Raw genomic sequence first — 27,018 nt, forward strand, 5'->3', positions numbered from 1 at the left:
GCTTCAACGATTCTAGTTTGTCGACTTCGGGAATCTCTGCAAGAGGTCGATTCCAATTCGGTTAAATGGCGGTGCTACAAGCGAATTTGGTACCAAACGCTCCGGAAGCAACTGCGGCATCTGCTTCCGTCACTGACATTCACAAATGGTTCAAATGGCTCTGAGCACTATGGGACTTAACACCTGAGGTCATTAGTCCCCTAGAACCTAGAACTACTTAAACCTAACTAACCTAAGAACATCACACACATCCATGCCCGAGACAAGATTCGAACCTGCGACCGTAGCAGTCACGCGGTTCCGGACTGAAGCGCCTAGAACCGCATGGCCACCGCGGCCGGCTCAATTGACATTCCTTACAGTCGTTCACATACTATTTAACGAATCGGTAGAGATCTGGCCAGTAATGCCTGCGTCTGATTCCGTTAAGTCTTCACGAATTCCATATGAGCGCGTATTGGAGCGTCGTGGAATACTTCAATATACACTCCTGGAAATTGAAATAAGAACACCGTGAATTCATTGTCCCAGGAAGGGGAAACTTTATTGACACATTCCTGGGGTCAGATACATCACATGATCACACTGACAGAACCACAGGCACATAGACGCAGGCAACAGAGCATGCACAATGTCGGCACTAGTACAATGTATATCCACCTTTCGCAGCAATGCAGGCTGCTATTCTCCCATGGAGACGATCGTAGAGATGCTGGATGTAGTCCTGTGGAACGGCTTGCCATGCCATTTCCACCTGGCGCCTCAGTTGGACCAGCGTTCGTGCTGGACGTGCAGACCGCGTGAGACGACGCTTCATCCAGTCCCAAACATGCTCAATGGGGGACAGATCCGGAGATCTTGCTGGCCAGGGTAGTTGACTTACACCTTCTAGAGCACGTTGGGTGGCACGGGATACATGCGGACGTGCATTGTCCTGTTGGAACTGCAAGTTCCCTTGCCGGTCTAGGAATGGTAGAACGATGGGTTCGATGACGGTTTGGATGTACCGTGCACTATTCAGTGTCCCCTCGACGATCACCAGTGGTGTACGGCCAGTGTAGGAGATCGCTCCCCACGCCATGATGCCGGGTGTTGGCCCTGTGTGCCTCGGTCGTATGCAGTCCTGATTGTGGCGCTCACCTGCACGGCGCCAAACACGCATACGACCATCATTGGCACCAAGGCAGAAGCGACTCTCATCGCTGAAGACGACACGTCTCCATTCGTTCCTCCATTCACACCTGTCGCGACACCACTGGAGGCGGGCTGCACGATGTTGGGGCGTGAGCAGAAGACGGCCTAACGGTGTGCGGGAACGTAGCCCAGCTTCATGGAGATGGTTGCGAATGGTCCTCGCCGATACCCCAGGAGCAACAGTGTCCTTAATTTGCTGGGAAGTGGCGGTGCGGTCCCCTACGGCACTGCGTAGGATCCTACGGTCTTGGCGTGCATCCGTGCGTCGCTGCGGTCCGGTCCCAGGTCGACGGGCACGTGCACCTTCCGCCGACCACTGGCGACAACATCGATGTACTGTGGAGACCTCACGCCCCACGTGTTGAGCAATTCGGCGGTACGTCCACCTGGCCTCCCGCATGCCCACTATACGCCCTCGCTCAAAGTCCGTCAACTGCACATACGGTTCACGTCCACGCTGTCGCGGCACGCTACCAGTGTTAAAGACTGCGATGGAGCTCTGTATGCCACGGCAAACTGGCTGACACTGACGGCGGCGGTGCACAAATGCTGCGCAGCTAGCGCCATTCGACGGCCAACACCGCGGTTCCTGGTGTGTCCGCTGTGCCGTGCGTGTGATCATTGCTTGTACAGCCCTCTCGCAGTGTCCGGAGCAAGTATGGTGGGTCTGACACACCGGTGTCAATGTGTTCTTTTTTCCATTTCCAGGAGTGTAGCTGGCCATAGATGAGTTTTTATGACGAGCAACGATTTCCGCCCCAATGCGTCATAGTTTCTCTTATATAACGCTCTGTCTTATTAATTGGAATTCACCTGCTGCCGGTCCTCCTCCTTCAAAGCTTCTATGATTTTCAGCAGTGATGGATCTTCCCTCTGTTCACAGGCTGTATCATGTAATGTAGCGATGGCAGATATTTCATTCACGCTACTGTGTTTTGTGAACGGATTCTATGTCTACATCTACACGACCACTCCTCAATTCACATTTGAGAGCCTCGCAGAGGATTCATTGAATCATTTTCCCTCTGTTTCTATACCGTTCTACTTTCGAAGAGCGCTCGGGAAAACACGAACCCTAAAGTCTTTCCATGCGAGCAATGATTTCTCTAATTTCGTTACAGTGATCATTTCCCCCTATGTAGTAGTCAAAAAATATTTTCACATTCGGAAGAGAAAGTGGTGGATTGAAAATCCGTAGAAGTATCTTGCCATAACAAAAAAAAAACCTTTGTTTTATGACTGCCAGTCCATCACGCATAACATATCCGTTACGCTCTCTGCCCTATTTCGCGATAATATAAGACGAGCTGCGCTTCTTTGAACTTATTCGGTGTCCTCCGACAGTCTTATATGGTAAGCATCCCGTACGGCTCAGCAGTACTCCAGCACAGGAAGGACAACCGTAGCGTAGGCAGTCTCTTTAATAGACCTGTTACATCTTAAATTGTTCTGGCAATAAAACGCAGTCTTCGGTTTGCCTTCCCCATAATATTATCTATGTAGTCGTACCAATTTAAGTTGGTTGTGACTGTAATTTCCAGGTATTTAGTTGAATTAAGTCTTTAGATTTGTGTGATTTATAATGTAACCGAAATTTAGCGGATTCTTTTTAATACCCAAATCGATGATCACACACTTTTTATTATTTATGGTCAATTGCCACGTTTCGCACCATATCTTGTATAAATCATTTTGCGATTGGTTTTCGTCATCGATAGCTATACTAGACGGTAAATGGTAGAATCATGTGCAAACAGTCCAAACAATCTAAGATGGCTGATCAGATTGTCTCCTAAATCATTTATATGTATTAGAAATAGCCGAGGGCCTCTAACACTTACTCATGGAACGCAGGATATCACTTCTGTTTTACTCGATTACTTTCTATCAGTTACTACGAACTGTGACCTTTCTGACTGGAAATCATGAATCCAGTTGAACAACTCGAGGCGGTACTTCATAGGCACGAAATTTGAAGCTGCTTATGAGGAACGGTATCAAAAGCCTTTTGGAAATAAAGAAATATGTAATCCCCTGTCCTCAGCACTCATTACTTCGTCAGAATAAATGCGCTACTTGTGTTTCACGAAAACGATATTTTCTGAGTCCGTGCTGTATATCAACAGATCGGTTTCGTCGAAGTAATTCATAATGTTCGGAAACAGTATGTGTTTTACGATTCTACTGCAAATTGACGTCATTCTTGAGTATTGGTTTGACTTATGGAACTTTCCAGTCTTTCGGTACGGATCTTACGTAGAGCGAGTAGTTGTGTATGAATGCTAACTACGTAGCCATTACACCAAAGCGCCAAAGAAACTGCTGTAGGCATGCGTATTCAAATATATGTAAACAGGCAGAATACGGTGCTGCGGTCGGCAACGCCTATATAAGACAACAAGTGTGTGGTGCAGTTGTTAGATCGATTGTTGCTGCTTCAATGGCAAGTTATCAAGATTTAAGTGAGTTTGAACGTGGTGTTATAGTCGGCGCACGAAGGATGGGACGCAGCATCCCCGTGGTAGCGATGAAGTATATACTTTAGCGTACGACGATTTCACGAGTGTACTGTGAATAACAGGAATCCGGTAAAACATCAAATCTCCGACGTCGCTGTGGCCGGAAAAAGTGTCAGCGTGCGAACCATTCAACGAAACATCATAGACATGGGCTTTCGGAGCCGAAGGTGCACTCATGTACCCTTGATGACTGCACGACACAATGCTTTACGCGTAGCCTAGGCCCGTCAACACCGACATTGGACTGTTGATGACTGGAAATACGTTGCCCGGTCGGACGAGTCTCGTTTCAAATTGTATCGGGCGGATCCATGTACCCTGCATCTCAGCAGGGGAATGTTCAAGCTGGTGGAAGATCTGTAATGGTGTGGAGCGGGTGCAGTTGGAGTGATATCGGACTCCTGATACGCCTAGATACAACTCTGACAGTGACACGTACGTAAGCACCCTGTCTGATCACCTGCATCCATTCAGATCCATTGTGCATTCCGACGGATTTGGGCAAATCCAGCAGCACAATGCGACACCACACACATCCAGAATTGCTACAGAGTGGCTACAGGAACACTCTTCTGAGTTTAAACACTTCCTCTGGCCACCAGACTCACCAGACATGAACATTATTGAGTATATCCGGGATGCCTTGCAACGTGCTGTTCAGAAGAGATCTCCACCCCCTCGTACTCTTACGGCTTTATGGACAGCCCTGCAGGGTTCATGGTCTCAAATCCCTCCAGCACCGCTTCAGACATTAGTCAAGTCCATGTCACGTCGTCCTGCGGCACTTCTGCCTGCTCGCGGGGGCTCTAGACGACATTAGGCAGGTGTTCCAATTTCTTTGACTCTTCAGTGTAGATAATAGACAGGAACCAGTATGGGATTTGATGTTTAATGAGGAACAAATATTACAGTAGCAAATAGCACAAGCCTGATCTGATATATTTGTTTGAGAACATACACATCTGTTAGCAGAGTCACTTCACGCGTAACTTCGTACTATGCCCTCACCATTTAGCTGATAATTCTGATGAAGTTCTTAGTTCCAGTGTTCACGCAATATAATCATTAACCAAGTAAATCCGATAGACGCAGTCCGTTCATACATAAGCTTCCTTTCCCATACATCTATTAATGCTTGACGTTAACTATTTATTCGCAATTCTGTGATTAGTATGTATTGCAACAATGTACATCAGCAACCAAAATTCTCGCTGCTTAACATATATGACGTCAGCCATTAAACATTCCTTCAGGTCTTCGGCTCTTCTTTCCTTCATTGTGAATCTTCACCATGCAAATGCTACTGTCCAGTCCTAAACATTCTGGTCTAACTTCCTATAGTGCATCCAGTCCTCATGTACAATGTTTAACCGACGGCTCTATGGAGCGGGTGCGTTCGTCAAACAGTTCTACAGACCCACCATTATGTCCCGCACTCCAACAATAAAAACACTTCACAGTTTCTCTCAAAGCCAATTTCATGTTGCGCAACAACGAACGCACCTTGTTTAATCTTCATTTCACCAATACGTTCCAAGTTAGTGTTTCTCCACGTTTTCATAGTACCGACTTTTTCCAACTCACAGTTCCACGCTCAACTCTCAGACGTCTTTGTCTTTCTCATTCGCTTAAACGCAAATTATGTTTAAGCCTAACGTGAAAATTAATTTACAATAGTTTATTACCGTGGAAAACTTTCATAGAAAAATTTAAAAAAACAACACTTTTACATAGCAAAACACACGGATACATTAATCACATCTTTACAAACAGAAATACATCAGTGTTAAGAAAAGAATTTATGCTTGAAACAGAAAAAAGTTAGTTAATCAATGCACATCGCCTGATCAGAATGGATAAATACTGGTTAATAAAATTTACGTCTCACAGAAAAGTTCGTGAAGTGAGCAAGAGGTTTCAAATCACACAAAACCGTTGAAATTCCTTCTACTCAGCGAAACATAAATTCTAGAGATTGATGAAAAATCGTGAAATTTTCTGTAATCGGCGAAAACTGTTAAACGGTTCGTTCACATAAACTATAAACATCCGAACATAGTTCTTACATTTCTAATAATTTTAGCAATAGCTCCACGACAAAAGATTAGAATTATCCATGCTCCGTTGCCTAAATTGCTTCTTCTCCAATACAGACCAACACCTAGATGCTTTCAGCCGTCATTTAAAGAAAACATTAACAGCATATGTTTGAACAGTAGGGCGCAATTCATATTTCCTGTACACAAAAAAAGCAGTGAACAACAATGAAGACTCAGTTACTGCATTATGATAAAAGGTAACCTTGTGAGACTTCTAGAGGAGACAGAAATATACACACTGAGCTAATAAATTCAGGGTCTCTACAGTACTATGTACAGGAAGGTACACTGCAACACTGGACACAGTGTTTATTATTTCATTTGTTATCACCTTTGGTCAGCGTACATTGGAAGCAATTAATAACTCACCATTGGTGTGTAGTGTAAAAATGTGTTTTGTATGTGGGAAGCAAATTTTTGTCATAATATAATTTTCTGTCTATTGTTTATAGGCTACACAATTGACTTAAATCTGAGTGTCATGGCGTAAGTAATATTCCAATGTATCACGCTGCACTGCAAAAAATTGGTAAAATTTTTCACATTTTTCAAAATATAAGAAATTATACAGAACTGCCATATTGACACAACGTAACGGTTTAATGTTGGGCACTACGTAATAGTGTTACAACGATGTGACCAGCACAAGTTCTATTCTAGGAGCCAACGTCAATGATGAAGGTTAATGTGAGTCACAGGAAGTTCCTCTTTGATATAGTAATAACCGAGGAACATGCTTCATATCAGAATTTAGTTAGTCTTGGTAGTTTTAGACGTTTCCTTAAAGCTGACAAAAGAACGAGCAGTCAAAGAAAAAAAAAAAGGAGAATAAATTGCACTGTAGCAGATAACGTTAGAAGTTCTTTAAAGATAGCAGAAGAGCAAGCACGAAAATGAAACCAAAACCACTGTAGGGGTTACGACGATTTCAGGTGCCACTCCAAGGGATGAGCAGTGGAGTGATTGGCCAGTGAGACAGTATTACAAACGGGTAGTCGAGAGAAATATTTAGTTGGACAGCAGTTACACACGTCTTGGCAAAGCGAGGAAGATACACCACATTCCGGTGCGCAGGCCAGTAAAGGCCAGTGACAGTTGACGTCTGCTCTGGTGTAGAGTGTGATATTCGCTATTTTTGACTTCATTAAAACAGCAAATACGAGTAGTTAATACTTTCAGCCAGAAGGCAAATACTTGTTTATAAATAATGATTAATGTATAATGAGGAGTCGCATGGCGACTGTGGGATTTTCTAAATAATGTAATTCGTCGTCTTTGGGCGGCAATAAAAACAGAAAAATACGGATAGATATACGATCCTTCACTATTTTGTTCGCTGGAGAACAAATGAAGCCTTGAGCGCTAAAAAGACTTGTACTGTTTTTCTCAAGTAAGACGGACGCAGATCTTTGGCAGTCTGATCTAATTTTTTACTAAATGTATAAAAACGTGTTATGTCTAAGTTTGAGTGAAGTGTAAAGAACTGTTATAACTTACCATGACGACGCACGAGCGACTCAAAGAAGACAATGGCCATATAAAAGAGCGCTCAATGGACATGATACGGACATAAAAATCTACCGTCATTGTAGTACTAAGCTTAAGGCACGATATATGTTTTAGTTTATAATAAATATTTGTTCTGGGAATACTGAATCATTTAGCAGTGCTCATTCCTATCATCTCCTCAGTATTATTTTCATTTTAATTATGCATTTTGCTAAGATTACAGACACGGAGATCAGCAGTCCAATGTGTGTGTTACATTGATAAAAAGAAAACTGTTTTATCGTCTTCTTGCATCAGCTTTAATATTGAATTTCCCTTTTGTGTGATGTTACAGTTGTTTTTGCGCCCTTAAGAACTTTCTGGTCCCTTAGGAAATTGTTTTGTCATAACAATAACTTCACAACCGGGTATGATCGTATCTACGATCATGAAGTAATTAGAAAGACGATAATGCGATTTCTTAATCCAGGGCACGCTAGTTGTGACTGCCTCAAGCCACGCGAAACTGCAAGTAAAAACTAATCACATCTCATAATGCAATATTTTATGACAATGGTCAATCCATGATTCTTACGCCAATTGTGATTGATAAAACAGTAAGCTAAATCTCAATTTCCAACTTTCCATTGAATAACAACATCACTTTTATTTTGTAACATCACAAGAGCTACATGCGTCATCATCAGCACTCTATGACGCTGACGTCAGGCCGACAGCAGTCCACATGATCGACGACAGTGGCACTCTCCTTCCTGGGCTGCGACAGCTGTCCACTGCAGACGCTCACACCCAAGCGACTCAGGTCCAGCTCGCGAACACTACAGTGAAGAGGGAAGCTGCATTGCACGGGACACAACCCGCTGCCCCATGGCAGGAGTCTGGCGGCAGCGACACGTCGGGCAGTTCGTTGGCATTGTAGCACCAAATTCGGCAAGGTGGATTTAGTACAGGGGACGGCTGCCTCTGCTCAGTCTGGAACCTGTAGTTGAAGCTGCCGTGGTGCCATTCGTCTTATCATCTAGTGCAACCCTCGTGTCTGGTGCTTCTGAACCATGGATGCATTTGCCTCAAAAATCACAACTATTTATATGGCTCCAGAGTGCATTTGTTGCCCATCGACCAGCCTCTGGTCACACAGCTCATGAAATGGTACTTGCTATGGTGTGTAGACAGCGTTCTGTTTTCTGTGACTATAACTACTGCGTGGCGCAAGTTTTGTTGAGCATGGCTAGACCATCTTGTGACTAGTTCCAGTGTCGATTTACAACAAAAGTGACAAACAACCAAGATTATACAAGACTGATCACACATTTCTTATACTACATTAAATTTTATGGCTACTGTTTAGTAGTTCCTTCAACACATATTGTGTGCTGTGTCTATGCGATGGGCACATTATTACCCCTACAAGACTTCTTTCATGCTTCATTTCCCTGTGGAAATTGCTCAGGGGATCCAGTCTACTGGGACCTGGAATACCCATGAACAAGACTTGGTTCCCAGGCAGCACTCAAGAAGGTTAGTTTTCGTGTAGGGTACATCTCTGAGAGTCCATTTGGCCGATACAGCTGCAACTGTGTTATATTTAAAGGAGTCATTCCCATAATTGTAGCTGGTAAATATAACGCTGGTCCTGTAATTTAATATATGGTTCCGTTAACTAAGTTTTTTGATCCTAATAGCTTCTCTTGGTGATAGCAACTTGTCACCACTTACATCATGGTACAAGAGTATATCCAATGCATACCCGCTCGTTGTAAGTACAGCTTTGATTCCATCACCTCCTTTCAGCACTGTCGCTCCTCTTCCTTGCGCCTGAACAATTGCTTGTTGCATGTGTTGCCTTATGTCTGGATCTCGTGAGTAGGAGATATGACATTGCTGTTGTTCTCCCTTGGTCATTATCTCATGCTAATCCTCATTTTCTGCTCTCAATAACACACCATCTTCTTTTCTGTGTTCAAACCTCCACACTGTTTCCAACTTCAATTAATAGGTGTGCCCCACGTAACATCTAAACAACGTATGTTGGTATGCCACCAATACCTCCACTAATACATACAACCTAGCACATCTGTTTTTAATTTTACAGTTCTTCTGTGGTAGTGCAAAGACAGGTTCTGATTGCTAGGCTCTGCTACTAACTGCGTTTCTGGCGACAATTCCTTCTGCATCTTCCTCCATCCCTTCAGATATTGCTCGGGTGACAATAGACATGCACATAATTGCCCATATACTGCTTGATGAATGTCTACTTGAAAGTTCGTTAACTCCATTCTTGCGTTCTAGATACTGCCTCTTAGTGACTGCAGCAGTGTTGTTAGCGTTATTCTTGCATACAGTATTTTTTATCTGTGCTTGAACAGCTTCTAAACCTCGATTTAGAGTGCTATTTGATGCTTTGGCATAATCCATTTCCTCTCGAGTTAGTTGCCGAAGCATGCAAGTGTTGTTCAACACGCCACTCTCCAAATTCATAATCCTCGTGGAATGTCACTCAACAGTCGCCCTATTCCCTTATACCAATTCTCTTGAGGCTTCTGCTCTGCCATTCAATTCACTTACATCGTTTGCATCTGCTGTCCCAAATACTGTATTAAGTATCCTTATTGCTGCACCTGTCCATCCCCTTAACTTCCTCCGCAATTCACTGGTACCACTCCTACTATTTCTTGCAACTTCTGCTTCAACCATGCATACGTTACAAGTAACTTCTTGCGTTTCTCTGTCACCTCCCTCAGTACTCGAGTACTACTTGTTAACTGTTGCAAATCCTAAAGTACTTCTTTCATTTTCCTTATTTCGTTCCGCAGTTCCCGTACGTTAAATACCTAACTTAATGTCCACTCTCACCTAAACAATACCACATTCTGCTGCCTGGGAAACAAAACTCCTCCATCCCGGTGATGACCTCGCAGCATTCCTATTCCACCCCAGACAAAGGACACCACCAAAACCATCATACTTCCTTCCTCCTCCTGGCCAGGGGCTGGGACCATTATCATCTCCCCCTCCCCCCCTCCCCAGAAACCTGCTGTTTCCCATCACAATAATTAAAGAAAATCCCGATCCTAAAATGTACATATGATTCTACCTTCAGTTACTTTAATAACATACAAAGAACAACATCTGAAAAATCTTAAAAACGTAAAACACATCGACTGTCTCCCTGGCCTTAATGAAAATGGTATAAGAGGCTGTAGCTCACTCTTCCGCTCCTTATTTTTTGCTCTTTTCTTTGGTTCTACTAATATTCCCCCTGACATTGACTCTGGTGCACCCTTGAATAGTCACTTGGTAAGGGTCCTGATACTGTGTTACAAATTTCTTTGCCTTCCTTTTGGAGTATATAGACCCTAAAACATCACCCACTGGCCCACGTTCTATAGATAAAGTTTCTGTACGCTTGACTGCCTCCTCTTGCCTTTCCAGTGCCTTGGTGTTCACTTGTTGGGCCCTCTTCCAAACTTCTCTCACAGTCTCGCAAGCTCTCGGACTGACTCTCCATTCCTGCTTCATTTATGCTTAGTCATGTCGAATGGTGATGGCATCTTTTTACTATACACCACCTTGAACGGTGACAACCCTGAGCTGGCGTGAGCTTTGAAATTATATCCAATCATTGCAAAAGATAAACACATTGTGGGAGTTAACATAACAAGCATGGTCGCGATCGTCCAATGAAACCACTCCACCCCACCATCTGACTGATCAGGAAGTGGGCTAGTTCTTAACTTTTTCAATATCAACAACCGACACAACTCCTTCATCAGTTCTGACACATATTATGTACCTTGACATCATCTTTCCTTCCTTTCTGCTAGTGTTTCTTCCCCACTGTCCGATTCGTTGCTCAGCACCCTCCATGACCAGACTAAACGTGATCATGAACTCCTCTCAGCATATCTTTCCTTAGCTTCGCTTATACAAACACCTATGGTCCTAATCTTGTCACGTTGGATAAAAATCCATTGCAAGTGCTGTTCTTCTTACTGTACTGCTTACATTCTCCGTCAGCGATCAGCGCTGCTTGTCTCTCAGCAAGGTCCTCACCTAATGCTTTTCACCGCTGCTTTCCTGCTTAGTGCATCCGCATTTCCGTGTTTCTTCCCTGTTTTGTTGATTACTTCATACTCAGATTCACTGAGTGTTAATGGCCACCTTGCCACTCTACTGGATGGGCTCTTCAAACCTAGTAACCATCTCAAAGCAGTATGGTCCGTCAATACTTTAAACTTCCTACCATACAGTTAACACCGGACGTATTACTCTGTACAACAGGCTAAGCATATCTCTCTGCGTGGTAGAATAATTCTTCTCAAACCCATTTAACTGTCTCAATGCAGAGGTATGAGGGCGTTTTTCTCCATTAACCTCTTGGCTCACAATACAACTGCAAATGCTGTTCACTACATTGCATGACAATAGTATTCTATCTGAAAATTTGAGAATACCAACACTGCCCTCGACGCGAATCCTTCCTTTCTGCTGTCACTTCTCAGACCACACAAAATTTATTCTTATTCTTAGTAGTTGCGCCAGCGGTCGCGCTATATCTGTCTTCCTCTCACAAACATTCTATAACAATTTGTGAGGCCCTTAAGTCTGTAAACCTTTTCTAGTCCTTAGGATCTGAAAGTGATAAAAGTTATGTGAGATTTTTCATTATTAGTATTGGAAAATCTCACACAACTTGTATCACTCTTAGATCATTTCTCGCACTATCCTCGCTAATTACATGACCCAAGTGATTTTCTTCTTCCGATGCAAAATACTCAGTGGTAAATCAGCAGCTCTAAGCCTCTTGAAGACTTCCTGCAGTCGCTTTTCTTGCATGTATATTGAAAAAAAAAAATTATGTCATCCAAATACGCTAATCATTGTTGAGGTTTCAACCGTTGAACATTCTATCCCACAAACGCTAGAATGTTTATGGTGCATTTTTTAAGCCAAATGGCGTTCTTCTACTCTGGTAATAAACCCAAGGTACCGAAAACACAGTCTTTGATCTGTCCTCTGGAGCCACCTCCAGCTGATGATACCCCCTCCGCAAGTCCATCTTCGAGTAATACCAGCACTGGCCAAAATTATCAGTGGTTTCTGTGAAATTTGGAATGGGGTAATCATCTGTTATTGTCTTCATGTTCAGATGGCGGTAGTCACAGAGGAGTTAATGCTTTCTTGAACAGTCCATAGACTTTTTTGGTTTGATTACAATTCATGCCTCCCATGGGATACTGCACTCAGGGCTACTGTCAGCTAACTCCTGAGTGATAACCTCTTTTAAAAATCAGCTACAGATACCATGGTGTCCTGTACAGCCTCCAGTACACTGGCACTTCGTTCCCCATAGAGATCCTGCATTGGACCACAGGTGTTGCAGGCAATGACCCCTATGGAAACAACAAATCTTGAAACTCTAAGAATAGTTCTTCAGTCTGTGCCCTCTATGTTCCCCTCAAACGTTTAACCTTGACATGTAAAGCAGTCTTAGTGGCATCTTGTGTCTTTTCACAGCTTGCGCTTTTTGTACAGCAATCTTCCTCTGCTGGAATTTCTAACATTCTCACTGACATTCCCTTTACAAGGTATCCTCCTTGGTGCCAAATTTATCCATGCTGATGGGTATTACCTTCCCTCTGTCCTTTCTCTGTATGCATTCGTCTTACTAAATAACACTTTACATTTAATAAATCACTGTCCTCCAGCGGTTCCACCATACACACCATGCCTACAGGAACTTCCCAGTGCCGCTCAACACATGATCATGTGAATTAAACCATAATGTCATTGCTCGCAGTTTAATTGGACTGCTCCGATACAACAGATGCTACTCACTACAGATCAACATTGACGACAGCTTCCACTAGCCAGGATGTCTTCCACTAACTTAGTTATAGCATGATGCTGAGGCGGAAAGTCTAACACTAGGATCTTGCTGTAGCCCTCCCTTACACGAGTTACAACTTCTACATACTGTCTAAACGTGGTTGCCTCCAATAACTGAAAAGTCACCATTATCGGCCCCACTGGTTGTATATCATATATTGTTCATGTAAGCAAAAGATACAAGAAATTAGTGCTCATATAGAGACATGTACGCAGTGATTTTTCCCTCGGTGGATCTGCAAATGGAACAGGAAACGTAATGACTAGTACTGGTACAGGGTACTCTTCACCATGCACTATACAGTGGCTTGCGGTGAATGTATGTAGATGTAGATCCCCCACCCCAAGCAAATTACGAGGGCAGTTCAATAAGTAATGCAACACATTTTTTTTCTGAAACAGGGGTTGTTTTATTCAGCATTGAAATACACCAGGTTATTCCCCAATCTTTTAGCTACACAACATTATTTTTCAACGTAATCCCCATCCAATGCTACGGCCTTACGCCACCTTGAAATGAGGGCCTGTATGCCTGCACGGTACCATTCCACTGGTCGATGTCAGAGCCAACGTCGTACTGCATCAATAACTTCTTCATCATCCGCGTAGTGCCTCCCAAGGATTGCGTCATTCATTGGGCCAAACATATGGAAATCCGACGGTGCGAGATCGGGGCTATAGGGTGCATGAGGAAGAACAGTCCACTGAAGTTTTGTGAGCTCCTCTCGGGTGCGAAGACTTGTGTGAGGTCTTGCGTTGTCATGAAGAAGGAGAAGTTCGTTCAGATTTTTGTGCCTACGAACACGCTGAAGTCGTTTCTTCAATTTCTGAAGAGTAGCACAATACACTTCAGAATTGATCGTTTGACCATGGGGAAGGACATCGAAGAGAATAACCCCTTCAGCGTCCCAGAAGACTGTAACCATGACTTTACCGGCTGAGGGTATGGCTTTAAACTTTTTCTTGGTAGGGGAGTGGGTGTGGCGCCACTCCATTGATTGCCGTTTTGTTTCAGGTTCGAAGTGATGAACCCATGTTTCATCGCCTGTAACAATCTTTGACAAGAAATTGTCACCATCAGCCACATGACGAGCAAGCAATTCCGCACAGATGGTTCTCCTTTGCTCTTTATGGTGTTCAGTTAGACAACAAGGGACCCAGGGGGAACAAACCTTTGAATATCCAAACTGGTGAACAATTGTGACAGCACTACCAACAGAGATGTCAAGTTGAGTACTGAATTGTTTGATGGTGATCCGTCGATCATCTCGAACGAGTGTGTTCGGATGCTCCGCCATTGCAGGAGTCACAGCTGTGCACGGCCGGCCCGCACGCGGGAGATCAGACAGTCTTGCTTGACCTTGCGGTGATGATGACATACGCTTTGCCCAACGACTCACCGTGTTTTTGTCCACTGCCAGATCACCGTAGACATTCTGCAAGCGCCTATGAATATCTGAGATGCCCTGGTTTTCCGCCAAAAGAAACTCGATCACTGCCCGTTGTTTGCAACGCACATCCGTTACAGACGCCATTTTAACAGCTCCGTACAGCGCTGCCACCTGTCGGAAGTCAATGAAACTATACGAGACGAAGCGGGAATGTTTGAAAATATTCCACAAGAAATTTCCGGTTTTTTCAACCAAAATTGGCCGAGAAAAAAAAAGTGTTGCATTACTTATTGAACTGCCCTCGTATAAAGTCATTGGTCCCGTTACCTCCTACCCACTAAATCTTTCAAGGCCACCGACACATCTGTCCCTCTGTCCAACAAAAACTTATCTTTCTTACCACCTACTACACCAATTATAGCAAGTTTCACGCTTGTGCGTTCGTATTTAATGCATTTGCTTTTACTAAGAACGATTTTCGGCGGTTCTGGTGTTCCCTGTTGAGTTTAATGAGTGCTTATTACAAGCCAGATCACTCCTACCATTATTCTCATGATACTGCCATGGCTTCATACCAACCCTATTATTCCCATAAAACCGTTAATAATACATATCACCCCTGTTATGCTGTGACTGGCTGTATTGCCTCTACACATGCCCTGTACACCCACAGCTAAAGCACCTTATTTTCGCTGCAAACACTTTTCGTCGATCATTTATCCCTGTTGCAGCATCAGTTTCCTCAAATTCCGTTGATAGCCTAAATGTTGCATGGAAACCTCTAGGCGCATCAGTGCACACGCTACTGGACTTTTCTGTGCTAAATCCCTTTCGAAAGCCACTACTGGGCTCTCTGTAACAGTACCTTATTTGCCTCATCAGTCTGCATCAGTTCATACGTACACACATTAATTTTTCCAGTCTTGTCCACAAAGTCCTCTATGGGTCATTAGGCCTCTCAGCAATTACGCTTAACTGCTCATGGAAAAACCGCTCCCTGTTGTGCTTCTTACATCCAATAACCTTTGCCTGAGCTACTCAAAATTTTCTGCATTGCCGAATGTCTCTGTGCAACTTGGCTCCACCTTAAAGGTGCATTCATACTATTTGTAGCAACCGTTTGTCTGACCATCCCCATACGTGAGACCATTGGACAACTTACCAGCTAAATCTACCCCTTGGCTCTCTCATTTAGCAACCCCAACCCCTCATCCTTTTTTGCAAGCTTACAATTCACAGATGTATTCTCTGCTCTTAACTGCAATACTTGATCAACTATCATTCCATTGCTTGCTGACCAGGGACACTTTGTGTGTCTGATTTTGCCATTCCCTCACCTTCACTCATATTTATAAATTCCACGATAATAATGCAACAATAAAAAGAACAGAATATGTGTTAGTTAATAACACTAGCACACTGATTTCTGATTATGATCCACCTGGACATCCTTCATTGCCTCTCCATATGGCCAAAAGACGACTTGTAAAACAAACAACTGTTATATTCGGCACAAGGGACAGAACACGAAAGTAAATTACACTGTGCACGTGGTATGGGCTCTAACCAAAGATCCTTATAATTACAGTTAAACTGGGAAACTTCCACTGATTCCTCCAGCCTCACAGAAATAAGTTTGTAATTGTGTTCTCATTCACCCGACAAAGAAGACACCAGAGACTGCGGTTCAGACATTGTTCTGTGGGTGGGTTGGTGCAAGCTCCGCTGTCCATTAATAGCAACATCAGCTCTGTTCACACCACTCTATAGGACTGTTGACGACTTCAGATGCCACGCCTTGGGGTGAGCGATGGAATGATGAGTTGGTGGCGTCCAGTGACAGACTGCTAGTCTGCAGAGATATTTTATTAGATTTCACTTACAATCTTGTCACTGATAATGCAAAGAAAACATGCCCCACACATAGCAGATGACTGGCTTCCGCCCCAGAACAGAGGTACACGCATCAGTGCCTTGCGATGCTGATGTCAGGCTTGCAGCAATCCAGTGGTGCATCAGTCAGCTAAAGCCCCGACGTCAGCGGGGCACTCTTCCTTGTGCTGTGACTGCATCCTGTGGCAGACGCCCACAGGCCAGGCGATTCAGTCTAGGCTTTCTTCCACCATGGAGATAAGGGAAGACTGGGAGACATGGGGCACAACATGCTGCTCCCTGGCAGCTGGCGGGTCAGCAGGTATGTGACACCAAGTCCCACAGGGTAGACCTGGTGCGATAGGAAGCTATCCCGACCCAGTCTCGAAACCATACCTGCAGGTGGTCATGTCCAGTCATTTCATTATCTAGCATAGCTTTGGCATGGGGGGGGGGGGGGGGGGGGGGATGCTACCGAACTCTAAATGCATCTGTCTCAAAATTCAAAGCTATTTATATGACTGTTATGACTATGGGGCACATTTGTTGCCTTATTACCCAGCTCTCCAGTCACATAGCTCGTGACACACTCTTACCATGGAGTGGTACCACTGTCCTGCCCACTCTTGCTGATACCACGATGCAATGCTGGTTTTGCTGAGAACAGCTACCCCTCTCATGACCATTTTGTGTACATGTTGCTATAAGATATATTTTGCCACACTGCCCTTATTGGCCATCGGTAGATGATACACCACGTCCTGTGGCTCTCTTACAAATTCCCACAAGTTTCACTTTAAACGGGGTAACAATAATACATCACCGAATGAAATCGGTTTCCAAAAGTACCTGAGTTGCATGGAAAAGTGGAAAACAAAGTGTAGTTCTTTAGATTACCAGACAGTGAAGAAATTACGGGTCGCAATGAGGGCAAAGACGAAAACATTAGACAGGCTGTTCAAGACGATTATATTTTAGTAGAGTTTTCTGGCAACAACACAGTTCATCAAATCTGTAAATTGAACAATAAAAAAAAAATTTGAACTATTTTCGGAAATTCTAAATATTTACTGTTGTGGCGTAGCAAAACAGCCATGCCACGGAAGTAGCCGAAAGGCACGTGTTTAGTTCACGCAGGCAAGAGATAGGTCTGTAACAGGATACGTAATGAATGCTATAAAGAAAAGTACGTAGCTTCTGGAATACTTAACTTTAATCCATCCTTGTTGTATACATCGCTCTTGACGATACAAGTGAGACTCTTTAGATACAAGCTATGTAAGGCTAATGGCGTCTTGCTAGGTCGTAGCCATGGACTTATCTGAAGGCTATTCTAACTATCTGCTCTGCAAATGAGCGAGACTTCGACAGTGTGCATCGCTAGCTACGTCGTCCGTACAACTGGGGCGAGTGCTAGTCAGTCTCTCGAGACCTGCCTTGTGGTGGCGCTCAGTCTGCTATCCCTGACAGTGACGACACGCGGGTCCGACATGTACTAATGGACCGCGGCCGATTTAAAGCTACCACCTAGCAAGTATGGTGTCTGGCGGTGACACCGCATTCTTCCACCGCAAATCGGCGACTGGTCGTGTTATAAGGCTTCCGCCCGCCGTGGGGAGGACCCCATGTTGGCGTAGGCGATGAGGTGGGGAGCCCAACAACAGGCGAGGCTGTGCCACCCGCACCCGGCCATTCGGTCCGAGGGGAGCTAGGAAACGCCTGAAAACCTAGTCCAGGGTGCACGCCAACATGCGGTGTATGCGCCCTTAGAGATATAGGAGGGTCCGAAGGGTCGACCTCCATTGCGTCGGGGCACCCGACGGGCGAAGACGACATCTGGTCCGGAGCCGGCAAAAGTTTCATGACGGAGGACATCTGGTCACGGGAAGCGATCGGCGGCGCGTGACCCAGGGAGGCGCGTGGCGGCTGCAGCGAAGCGTCCACTGCGGGCGGCGCCGGCGGGAGACCAAGCGGCGGCGGCGGCGGCGGCGGCGGCGGCGACGCGTCGCCATGGGGCAAAATGGAAGGCAGCGTCGGTAACACCTGGGGATGAGGCGAGCCAGTAGATGGGTCCCCAGGGCGCTGACCGGACGGCACCGTCGCTGAAAGCAGACGGGGAGCGGCAGAACCCGTGCGACGACAGAGGCGCAGCTGATTGAGATGCCGACGCACCTCACCAGAGGCCCCCAAAACCAGATACATAGCGCGGCCGAGGCAGCGAAGAATGCGCCCTGCGAGCCAACGCCGTGAACCTCGACAGTTGCGATAGTATACAACGTCGCCTGGAGCAAAAGCAGGTGGTTGCCGCTGCACAGGAACCTGATGCGGCGGATGTAACAAAGACATCAAGATGCGATGAAGGCGACCGTGGAGCAACTCAGCCGGCGAGCGACCATCTCGGGGCTGAGAGCGATACGAAGACAAAAAGAGCAACAACGCGTCCTCCCCAGAATGCGACTCTTTTAACTTCAACATCTGTGACTTGAAAGTCCGGACCAATCGTTCAGCGGCACCGTTTGACTGAGGCGAAAACGGCGCGGATGTCAAATGTTGAATACCATTGGCCTTGCAGAAAGACAAATTCTGCAGACATGAATTGTGGGCCATTGTCGGAAACAATAGTCTGCGGAAGACCTTCAATACAAAAGATAGCAGACAACGCTTGGATGGTGGCAGATGACGTCGTGGAAGACATCCGGACAACAAAAGGAAAATTACTGAAGGCATCTACCACAACCAACCATCTAGCATTCCAGAATGGACCAGCAAAATCGATGTGCAAGCGTTGCCAAGGGGAAGTGGCTTTTGGCCATGCAAAGAATTTCCGCGGCGGTGCGGATTGTTGTTTGGCACACGCCATGCAAGAAGAGCACATATTCGTAATCGCAGCATCGATTCCGAACCAAGTACAGTGCTGACGAGCAAGTTGTTTCGTGCGCACTATACCCCAATGTCCTTGATGGAGAAGCCGTAAGACAGAGGACTGTAACGAACGTGGGACCACGACTCTGGACTGATCATTATCAGAACGCAACAACAAAACACCACGTCGAACAAAAAGTCTCTCCTTGTGAGCAAAAAATCGGCGAACCAGCGGATCCTCGATCCGCGACTTTGACAAGGGCCACTGCGTAGCAACAAAACGCAAAACGGTAACAAGGACCGGGTCAGCAGCTGTGGCTGTAGCTACACGACGAAAATCAATCGGAAACGATTCGACCACTTCATCGGTTTCCGAATCAATGAACATGCAAGCAAGTTCGGAAGAATCGAATGCTCTATCCTCAGCAACAGGCAAACGGGACAACGCATCGGCGTTTCCGTGCTTAGCAGTGGACCGATACAAGATTTACTTCGCTTAGTATTTAATTGTAGTTTGTATTCTGAAGCAGTTTAAGATTACAAGTTACACCAATGTAAGTAATTTTTCATGCTTACTACACTGTACCACAGTGTGTGTAATATTCTGCCATCCAATGGGGCTCATTGTAACAGTTTACATTCATATGTAATATCAAATACCCCAGTTTCGAAACTACACAGTCTATGAGCTTGAAATGATTGTTAGGGGATCATCAAAGAAAAACACATAAAAAGAACAATATCTTCACAAACATAATTTTAAAAATGTAAGAAAATAATTTTATCTGTTACAGTGTACCCAACATTCCTCTATTAATCCTTCCTGTCTTAAATCGTAAATACGCATTAACCTACTTGACACTTAAAACGTACATAATAATCGAATATCATGTACAAAACTAAAGACTAATAGCGTGTACTTGCATATAACTCTTTTGTTATAAGTTAATTCAATATAGAACTATAAAATTAACATGAAATCATAGTAAGCTTTAAGAACGTGTAATGTAGTATCCACAACTACAACATTGTTTATGCAGTAGTGCCTCACTATTTTTATTACAATGTACAGAATAATTAAGTCGTTGTAGAATACCAAGTGCCAGCCACAATATTTAAAATAGTATTTACTGGCATAACATTTCTCTGTGCAGCACAGTCTGACATCAGTTATTTCAAATAATGCTCATCCAGCAGTCATTGCATGTAAATCATTCGTCAAATTTCTCCTATAAATAACTAACTGATGTGTAACTTGAAATTATTTCACAATAGAATGTCTAAAATAGCGCTTGTATAGTTATGAAAATGTTTTCAGAAAATGTTGCTGCATAGTTCCATTAAATAGTAAAGACAATGTAATTGCCATTGCACAGAGCTCACAGAAACTGTATTATTCACGCCTCATGAACTTGTTGTGTAATATTTATATCAAGGTGATAACAACTCTGGTATACATTACCTTTAGCATAGTTTTTTTATCAGTCGTTACATTAGTGCACAAGTGTCCTTGTTATCGAGGTACCGAGGTAAGTATGTGTCACATTTAACTTCAAAGCCAGAAGAGTGTCTGTCGTACCTTATTATTCTGAGAAATGTAAAATCCAACAGCAGACATCAGTCACGAAAAAACGACGTAAGATTTTCGAGGTAAATATCACAAGATGATTATTTTGTCCTCATGCAAAGGTGTTTATCTTATTTAGGTTCGTTATTACATGTGTTACAAATACGGTTCAAATCCATTCTTCTTCTAATACTGGGCCTTCCTATAGGCCGCCACCACCCTAGAATGTCTCACAAAACTAGTAACTTCTCGTAGTTGGTATTTGTAATTAACATAAAAGAAATGTGAAAACAAACAATTGAATTTGAATCTCATGGTTCAAAGTAAGTAAAGGTGCCACATTTTAATACGTAAAATATTTAATAGTGGCTTGTTGCTGGTTTTACTTTCATTATGGCCCACCTTTAATACGAGTAGAATTCTACAGTTACATAGCCACACAAGAGGAGTTGGAAGATATTTTTGAAAAATACAGCTTATTTCTCGAATTGTACCACAGTGGAGATACGCGGTGTATCGTTCACGTGCATATATGAGAATAGTACGTAAAGCTGTGGCAAACATGTGGATTTTATTTGTATTGTTTGTTTCGTGTGATTCATGCATTTCATTGTCAGTGTAACCTAGGGACGACTCATACTTGACACGGATACACAGGTAAGCATTTACGTGGATGATGTGAACTTCTTAAGGTGGGGCCTCTGAAATGGAAGGAATTTATTCATTCAACACAAAGACCATTGCTTCGCCCAATGAAACTCGACTAGCTTGCTCTTCTAAAAACACCTGCACAAGGTAATGGATGGAAGAGGGTGTTCTAGCCCAGGTACCACCCGATGAAAATCCTACAGCTGGTTGTAATAATATGCTTGGGTAATACTTGCAAAGCATAAGAGCAAAGAAATTTCCACTCTCATGAATCAAAACCAGAAGCATTCAAGAGATATCTCATGTGTGAAGACGTATAGGAATCGCTATTTTAAAATTACTAAAGTGTGCATAGGAGGCAGTGGTTGAGGTGGTTGCTTGAAAAGGACATACACGTTCCAAGAGGGCGTGGGCCTATCCGGAACCACTGTCAGAAATATTCTCAGGTGGAGGCAGTAGATGTCATTTTGACTAACGTAACTGAGCTGTATAGACGGAAAAAAAATGCTGATGTTTCCCCATGCGGAGGGTTGAAAATGATAGTCGAGAGATACTCTCATTTTCGTGGTACCAGACGCTCCGTTATTAACGGAGTCTTCCGTCTTTTCGCCCAAATTTCCCTTTTTGGTTGTTTTTTTTTTGCAGAGGGAATAGTTCTCAGTTTCTATTTTTAAGTCTATTACGAATTACACTCCTGGAAATGGAAAAAAGAACACATTGACACCGGTGTGTCAGACCCACCATACTTGCTCCGGACACTGCGAGAGGGTTGTACAAGCAATGATCACACGCACGGCACAGCGGACACACCAGGAACCGCGGTGTTGGCCGTCGAATGGCGCTAGCTGCGCAGCATTTGTGCACCGCCGCCGTCAGTGTCAGCCAGTTTGCCGTGGCATACGGAGCTCCATCGCAGTCTTTAACATTGGTAGCATGCCGCGACAGCGACAGTGAACCGTATGTGCAGTTGACGGACTTTGAGCGAGGGCGTATAGTGGGCATGCGGGAGGCCGGGTGGACGTACCGCCGAATTGCTCAACACGTGGGGCGTGAGGTCTCCACAGTACATCGATGTTGTCGCCAGTGGTCGGCGGAAGGTGCACGTGCCCGTCGACCTGGGACCGGACCGCAGCGACGCACGGATGCACGCCAAGACCGTAGGATCCTACGCAGTGCCGTAGGGGACCGCACCGCCACTTCCCAGCAAATTAGGGACACTGTTGCTCCTGGGGTATCGGCGAGGACCATTCGCAACCGTCTCCATGAAGCTGGGCTACGGTCCCGCACACCGTTAGGCCGTCTTCCGCTCACGCCCCAACATCGTGCAGCCCGCCTCCAGTGGTGTCGCGACAGGCGTGAATGGAGGGACGAATGGAGACGTGTCGTCTTCAGCGATGAGAGTCGCTTCTGCCTTGGTGCCAATGATGGTCGTATGCGTGTTTGGCGCCGTGCAGGTGAGCGCCACAATCAGGACTGCATACGACCGAGGCACACAGGGCCAACACCCGGCATCATGGTGTGGGGAGCGATCTCCTACACTGGCCGTACACCACTGGTGATCGTCGAGGGGACACTGAATAGTGCACGGTACATCCAAACCGTCATCGAACCCATCGTTCTACCATTCCTAGACCGGCAAGGGAACTTGCTGTTCCAACAGGACAATGCACGTCCGCATGTATCCCGTGCCACCCAACGTGCTCTAGGAGGTGTAAGTCAACTACCCTGGCCAGCAAGATCTCCGGATCTGTCCCCCATTGAGCATGTTTGGGACTGGATGAAGCGTCGTCTCACGCGGTCTGCACGTCCAGCACGAACGCTGGTCCAACTGAGGTGCCAGGTGGAAATGGCATGGCAAGCCGTTCCACAGGACTACATCCAGCATCTCTACGATCGTCTCCATGGGAGAATAGCAGCCTGCATTGCTGCGAAAGGTGGATATACACTGTACTAGTGCCGACATTGTGCATGCTCTGTTGCCTGTGTCTATGTGCCTGTGGTTCTGTCAGTGTGATCATGTGATGTATCTGACCCCAGGAATGTGTCAATAAAGTTTCCCCTTCCTGGGACAATGCATTCACGGTGTTCTTATTTCAATTTCCAGGAGTGTATATTTTATGGAATAAATGCTCTCTTGAAGCTCATCTTCTTGAAAACTAGATTTGTTATAGTTTCTTTTGTTATTTCAAATCTTGAATGTTGACAATGTTTCAGTTTCCAAACCGTAGGAACAACCAACGACAATAATTTATTGCGCTTTCTCCAGGGGCTACAGTTTGATTCAAGCGTGGTTCAAATGTGTTCTCAATCCGTTAATCTTCTCTAGAAAATTAGTTTCATCTTGAAGTGCTCGAGGTTGAAGAAGGTCCATCAAAAACTCCTCTGCGAAAAAAGTTTACATCTCAAGGCCAACATCACGAAATATATCTCAAGGAATGGGAAGTTACCTTTCGGTTGGTTAAGCCAGGACCAGACGAGAGTTGAGCACTTTTTCGTTTGTGTTGGAAGCATTTTAGTAAGTCTCATGGTAGACAAACTGACACGAAACAACATACGTATACAATACAAGGGATATCGCATTAACGAAAAGTGTTATTCTGTTAGTTCAAATAAATTATCAAGCTATTTAGTTGCTTAAGCAATAAAGAAGCGGTACTTTTATCAAAGTACCGCTTGTGAACTTGGTTTAGTGTGTCTTACAGTGGCACATAATCTAAGTTATTCGTATCTGGACTGGAAACATAAACCTGTGTTTAACGAGTCTCTAATTGCTTCCAAACTTTCATTTGGACGCACTAAAGCCGGAAATGGTTGCGTAGAACGTTCTTGCTTTTGAAAGTGTTAATGACTTTCTGTCTATTTTAAGGTATCCCAAAAAGACTAACTTTTTCTCGTCGGCAAGCGATGCATCAAACAAAAGCAATTGAAAAATGTTCCCAGTTTGCATCCTGTACTTCGACTCTGTAAATAGAGTGCAGAATACTCGTCAGATTTTGTTGAAAGTACTGCAGTAACATCTATTCCAGTAACCGATATGGTACTGCGGAGCGTAAAAACACAATTTGGATGTTAATTTGTGTCTTCTTACGGTGTTGACAATTCCAATGTGAACTTTGGAAAAAAAATAAATCCATATGTCATTTGCTGAGAAAAAGCTCTCTACTTCATGAAAGGTAATTGTTATAATCATGCCATGCATCACACAATTAAATCTTCATCTGACAGATTAGGTACTGATGTTGAAAACTTAGTCTTTAAGAGACATAATCACTTCTCACTCTCAGCCAAAAGAAGAGGAGGGTTGCAACAGCATTTGAATTCCTGATGTGTAGTGGACTGAAATTTTGAGGCATGGTCCCACAAGGTAGCTCTTCAGGAAGGGCTTGGGTTGTAAGATTTTGAAAAAGTTGCAGAATTCTTTCCTTTAGCGAAAATACTTGCGTAGTTGACTTACATGAGGAGTTCAGCAGTCATGGATATTATCTTAGCAGCAGTATAAACAAAGATGGTGATTATGTTGCTAAGTGGCTTAAAAATCTTTCCTTCTTTCATACCTGAGTCAGGTATATAAAATATTTCCAAAGTCATATGATTTTTGCTCAGTAACCCTGGCCCCAGTGCCTTTCTGGAGCGAATCTTTTCATTCGTGAAGAATAAGAGTTGTGACATAAGAAACAAGTGCTCAACAGACAACTATGGAAGCATGTCTTGTTCAGAATTTTTGAAATTGGAAAAGAGAAACACTCAGCTGTTAAAAAGCGCCAAAATTTCAGTGAAATACAATTAGAACCGATTTGAATCTGATTGACTAGTCCTTGAAAATGATAAATAAGTACTTTTTGTGTTTTTTAGATGCTTGGTTCTGCACTATTAGTATTTCATGTACTCTATTAAATATATGGCAGAGCTATGCAATTTTTTGTGTGATATAATATTGTATATTTGTGTATTTTAGTTCTAAAAATGTTGTTATAAACAAGTAATAAGCCATCATTCCTTTTTTTAATTTTTCAAAATCTGGCAACCACATCGTATTTGCATAATAATAACCACTGGTCGAGGGAGCACCTTTGTTGGGTTAAAATCACACCAGGTAGTTACTTATTATCTATGAAACATGCAATGCCTGTAACTAAGTATATAACTTGATTTATGCAAGAATTTGTTTATTATTCGTTATGGACTATTTTATGCGTAATATTTCGAACTACGTCTTGTAACAGTTATTGCGGTTATGTTCATTACATAAGGTTCTCGTTTCAAGAAATAAATCTCTAGCCTTATCATGAAACTCGAATAAAAATAGACAACGTAAATCTCTTACGTTGATCAGCTGATTGCATAAAGCATTTCAAGTGAAATATGGCGTTTTGGTAAATGTTTATCTAATGCGTTATTTTTGTAAGGATTGATACTCGCAGCAAGAGCTCATATGTCCTGTAATTGCGCTACACATGTGTCCCCCCCCTTCCTATCCATATACATTCTGCTTATCACCATTGTTACAGCTTTGCTCTGCACTTGATTCTAATCTAATGGTAGAAAGTGACGCACAAATAAATTAAACTGTCGCAACTGAAGCTGACGTTCTTCTACTTCTGCAAATATTTTCTCACTGGAGAGTCCATACTCTATTCTGTCTCAAAATTAGTGCATAACAAACAGAAATAGCGTATATTTCCTCATCAGTTAATCTTCTACTGGAAAGAATCTCAAAAGTATTCGGTTCGATATCGTAGTGATAAGGGGGTGAACATATTCTTTAGCTCGTTACTCCTTCTGACATTTTATTCCACTCCATAAAACCATAAGTTCTTAGAAAGAGAAAAGGGGATTCATTTTGGAATTTGGCATATAATGCGTACATCTAGTTAATTTGCTTCGCATCTGCTGTGTTTTTATTCACTAATTCATATTACAATATACTTGATGCACACGCTGAAATTATTCAAAATAGGTAGAAACATTCCAGCAAATTCCAGTAACAAGACTTATACATACGTGCGTCTCTTCACCTTTGTTAATCCTTTATGGGTCAGAAAGATCAGCAGTGGGACAACTTTCTCCCCTGAGGCCTACGACGATGATTCGCCAAACTCATTGTTTGCGCAGCTAACACAAGCTAAGAACGGTTCAAGGTAAGGGCCCAGCGGTTAAAAGCGAAAGAACGCCTCACTGCGGTTCTCAGTCCAGCTCACGCAGCCACATGGCCAAGCTACTGGTGAGCGTCCATTTTGTTACCTACTTCATGTTATGCTACTTCTTTCCAAAGTGTGTTTTTCTAATTTAGTCGAAAATTTGAGGATTCGGTTTACATGTACGTTTTTTAATTTAACTTTTCCTTGCAGTTTTTTGAAATAGCATAGGGAACACGAACTTCTTTCCTTTAAATTCGTGTGTCTACCCGCCGCCCGAACCTTCCTTCCCCCCCTCCCCCTTCCTACCTCCTATGGCTTGCACTAGTCCTC

General features: G+C 43.8%; 1 protein-coding gene across 2 annotated transcripts in view; it reads left to right on the forward strand.

Moving 5' to 3' along the window:
- Window positions 1-27,018, forward strand: part of LOC124612493 (gibberellin-regulated protein 14-like) — a 100,044-nt gene that overhangs the window by 53,421 nt on the left and 19,605 nt on the right. The window contains exon 1 of one of the 2 annotated variants that reach the window (XM_047140729.1): window positions 26,688-26,771. The exons of the other annotated variant lie outside the window; for it this stretch is intronic. Coding sequence (XP_046996685.1) covers window positions 26,757-26,771 — 15 coding nt within the window. The 5' untranslated portion in view covers window positions 26,688-26,756. Of the gene's footprint in view, window positions 1-26,687; window positions 26,772-27,018 lie in introns of those variants that run through there. 2 annotated transcript variants of the gene reach the window in all.

Source organism: Schistocerca americana, chromosome 4 (assembly GCF_021461395.2).
Source record: "Schistocerca americana isolate TAMUIC-IGC-003095 chromosome 4, iqSchAmer2.1, whole genome shotgun sequence".
NCBI classification, from domain to species: domain Eukaryota; kingdom Metazoa; phylum Arthropoda; class Insecta; order Orthoptera; family Acrididae; genus Schistocerca; species Schistocerca americana.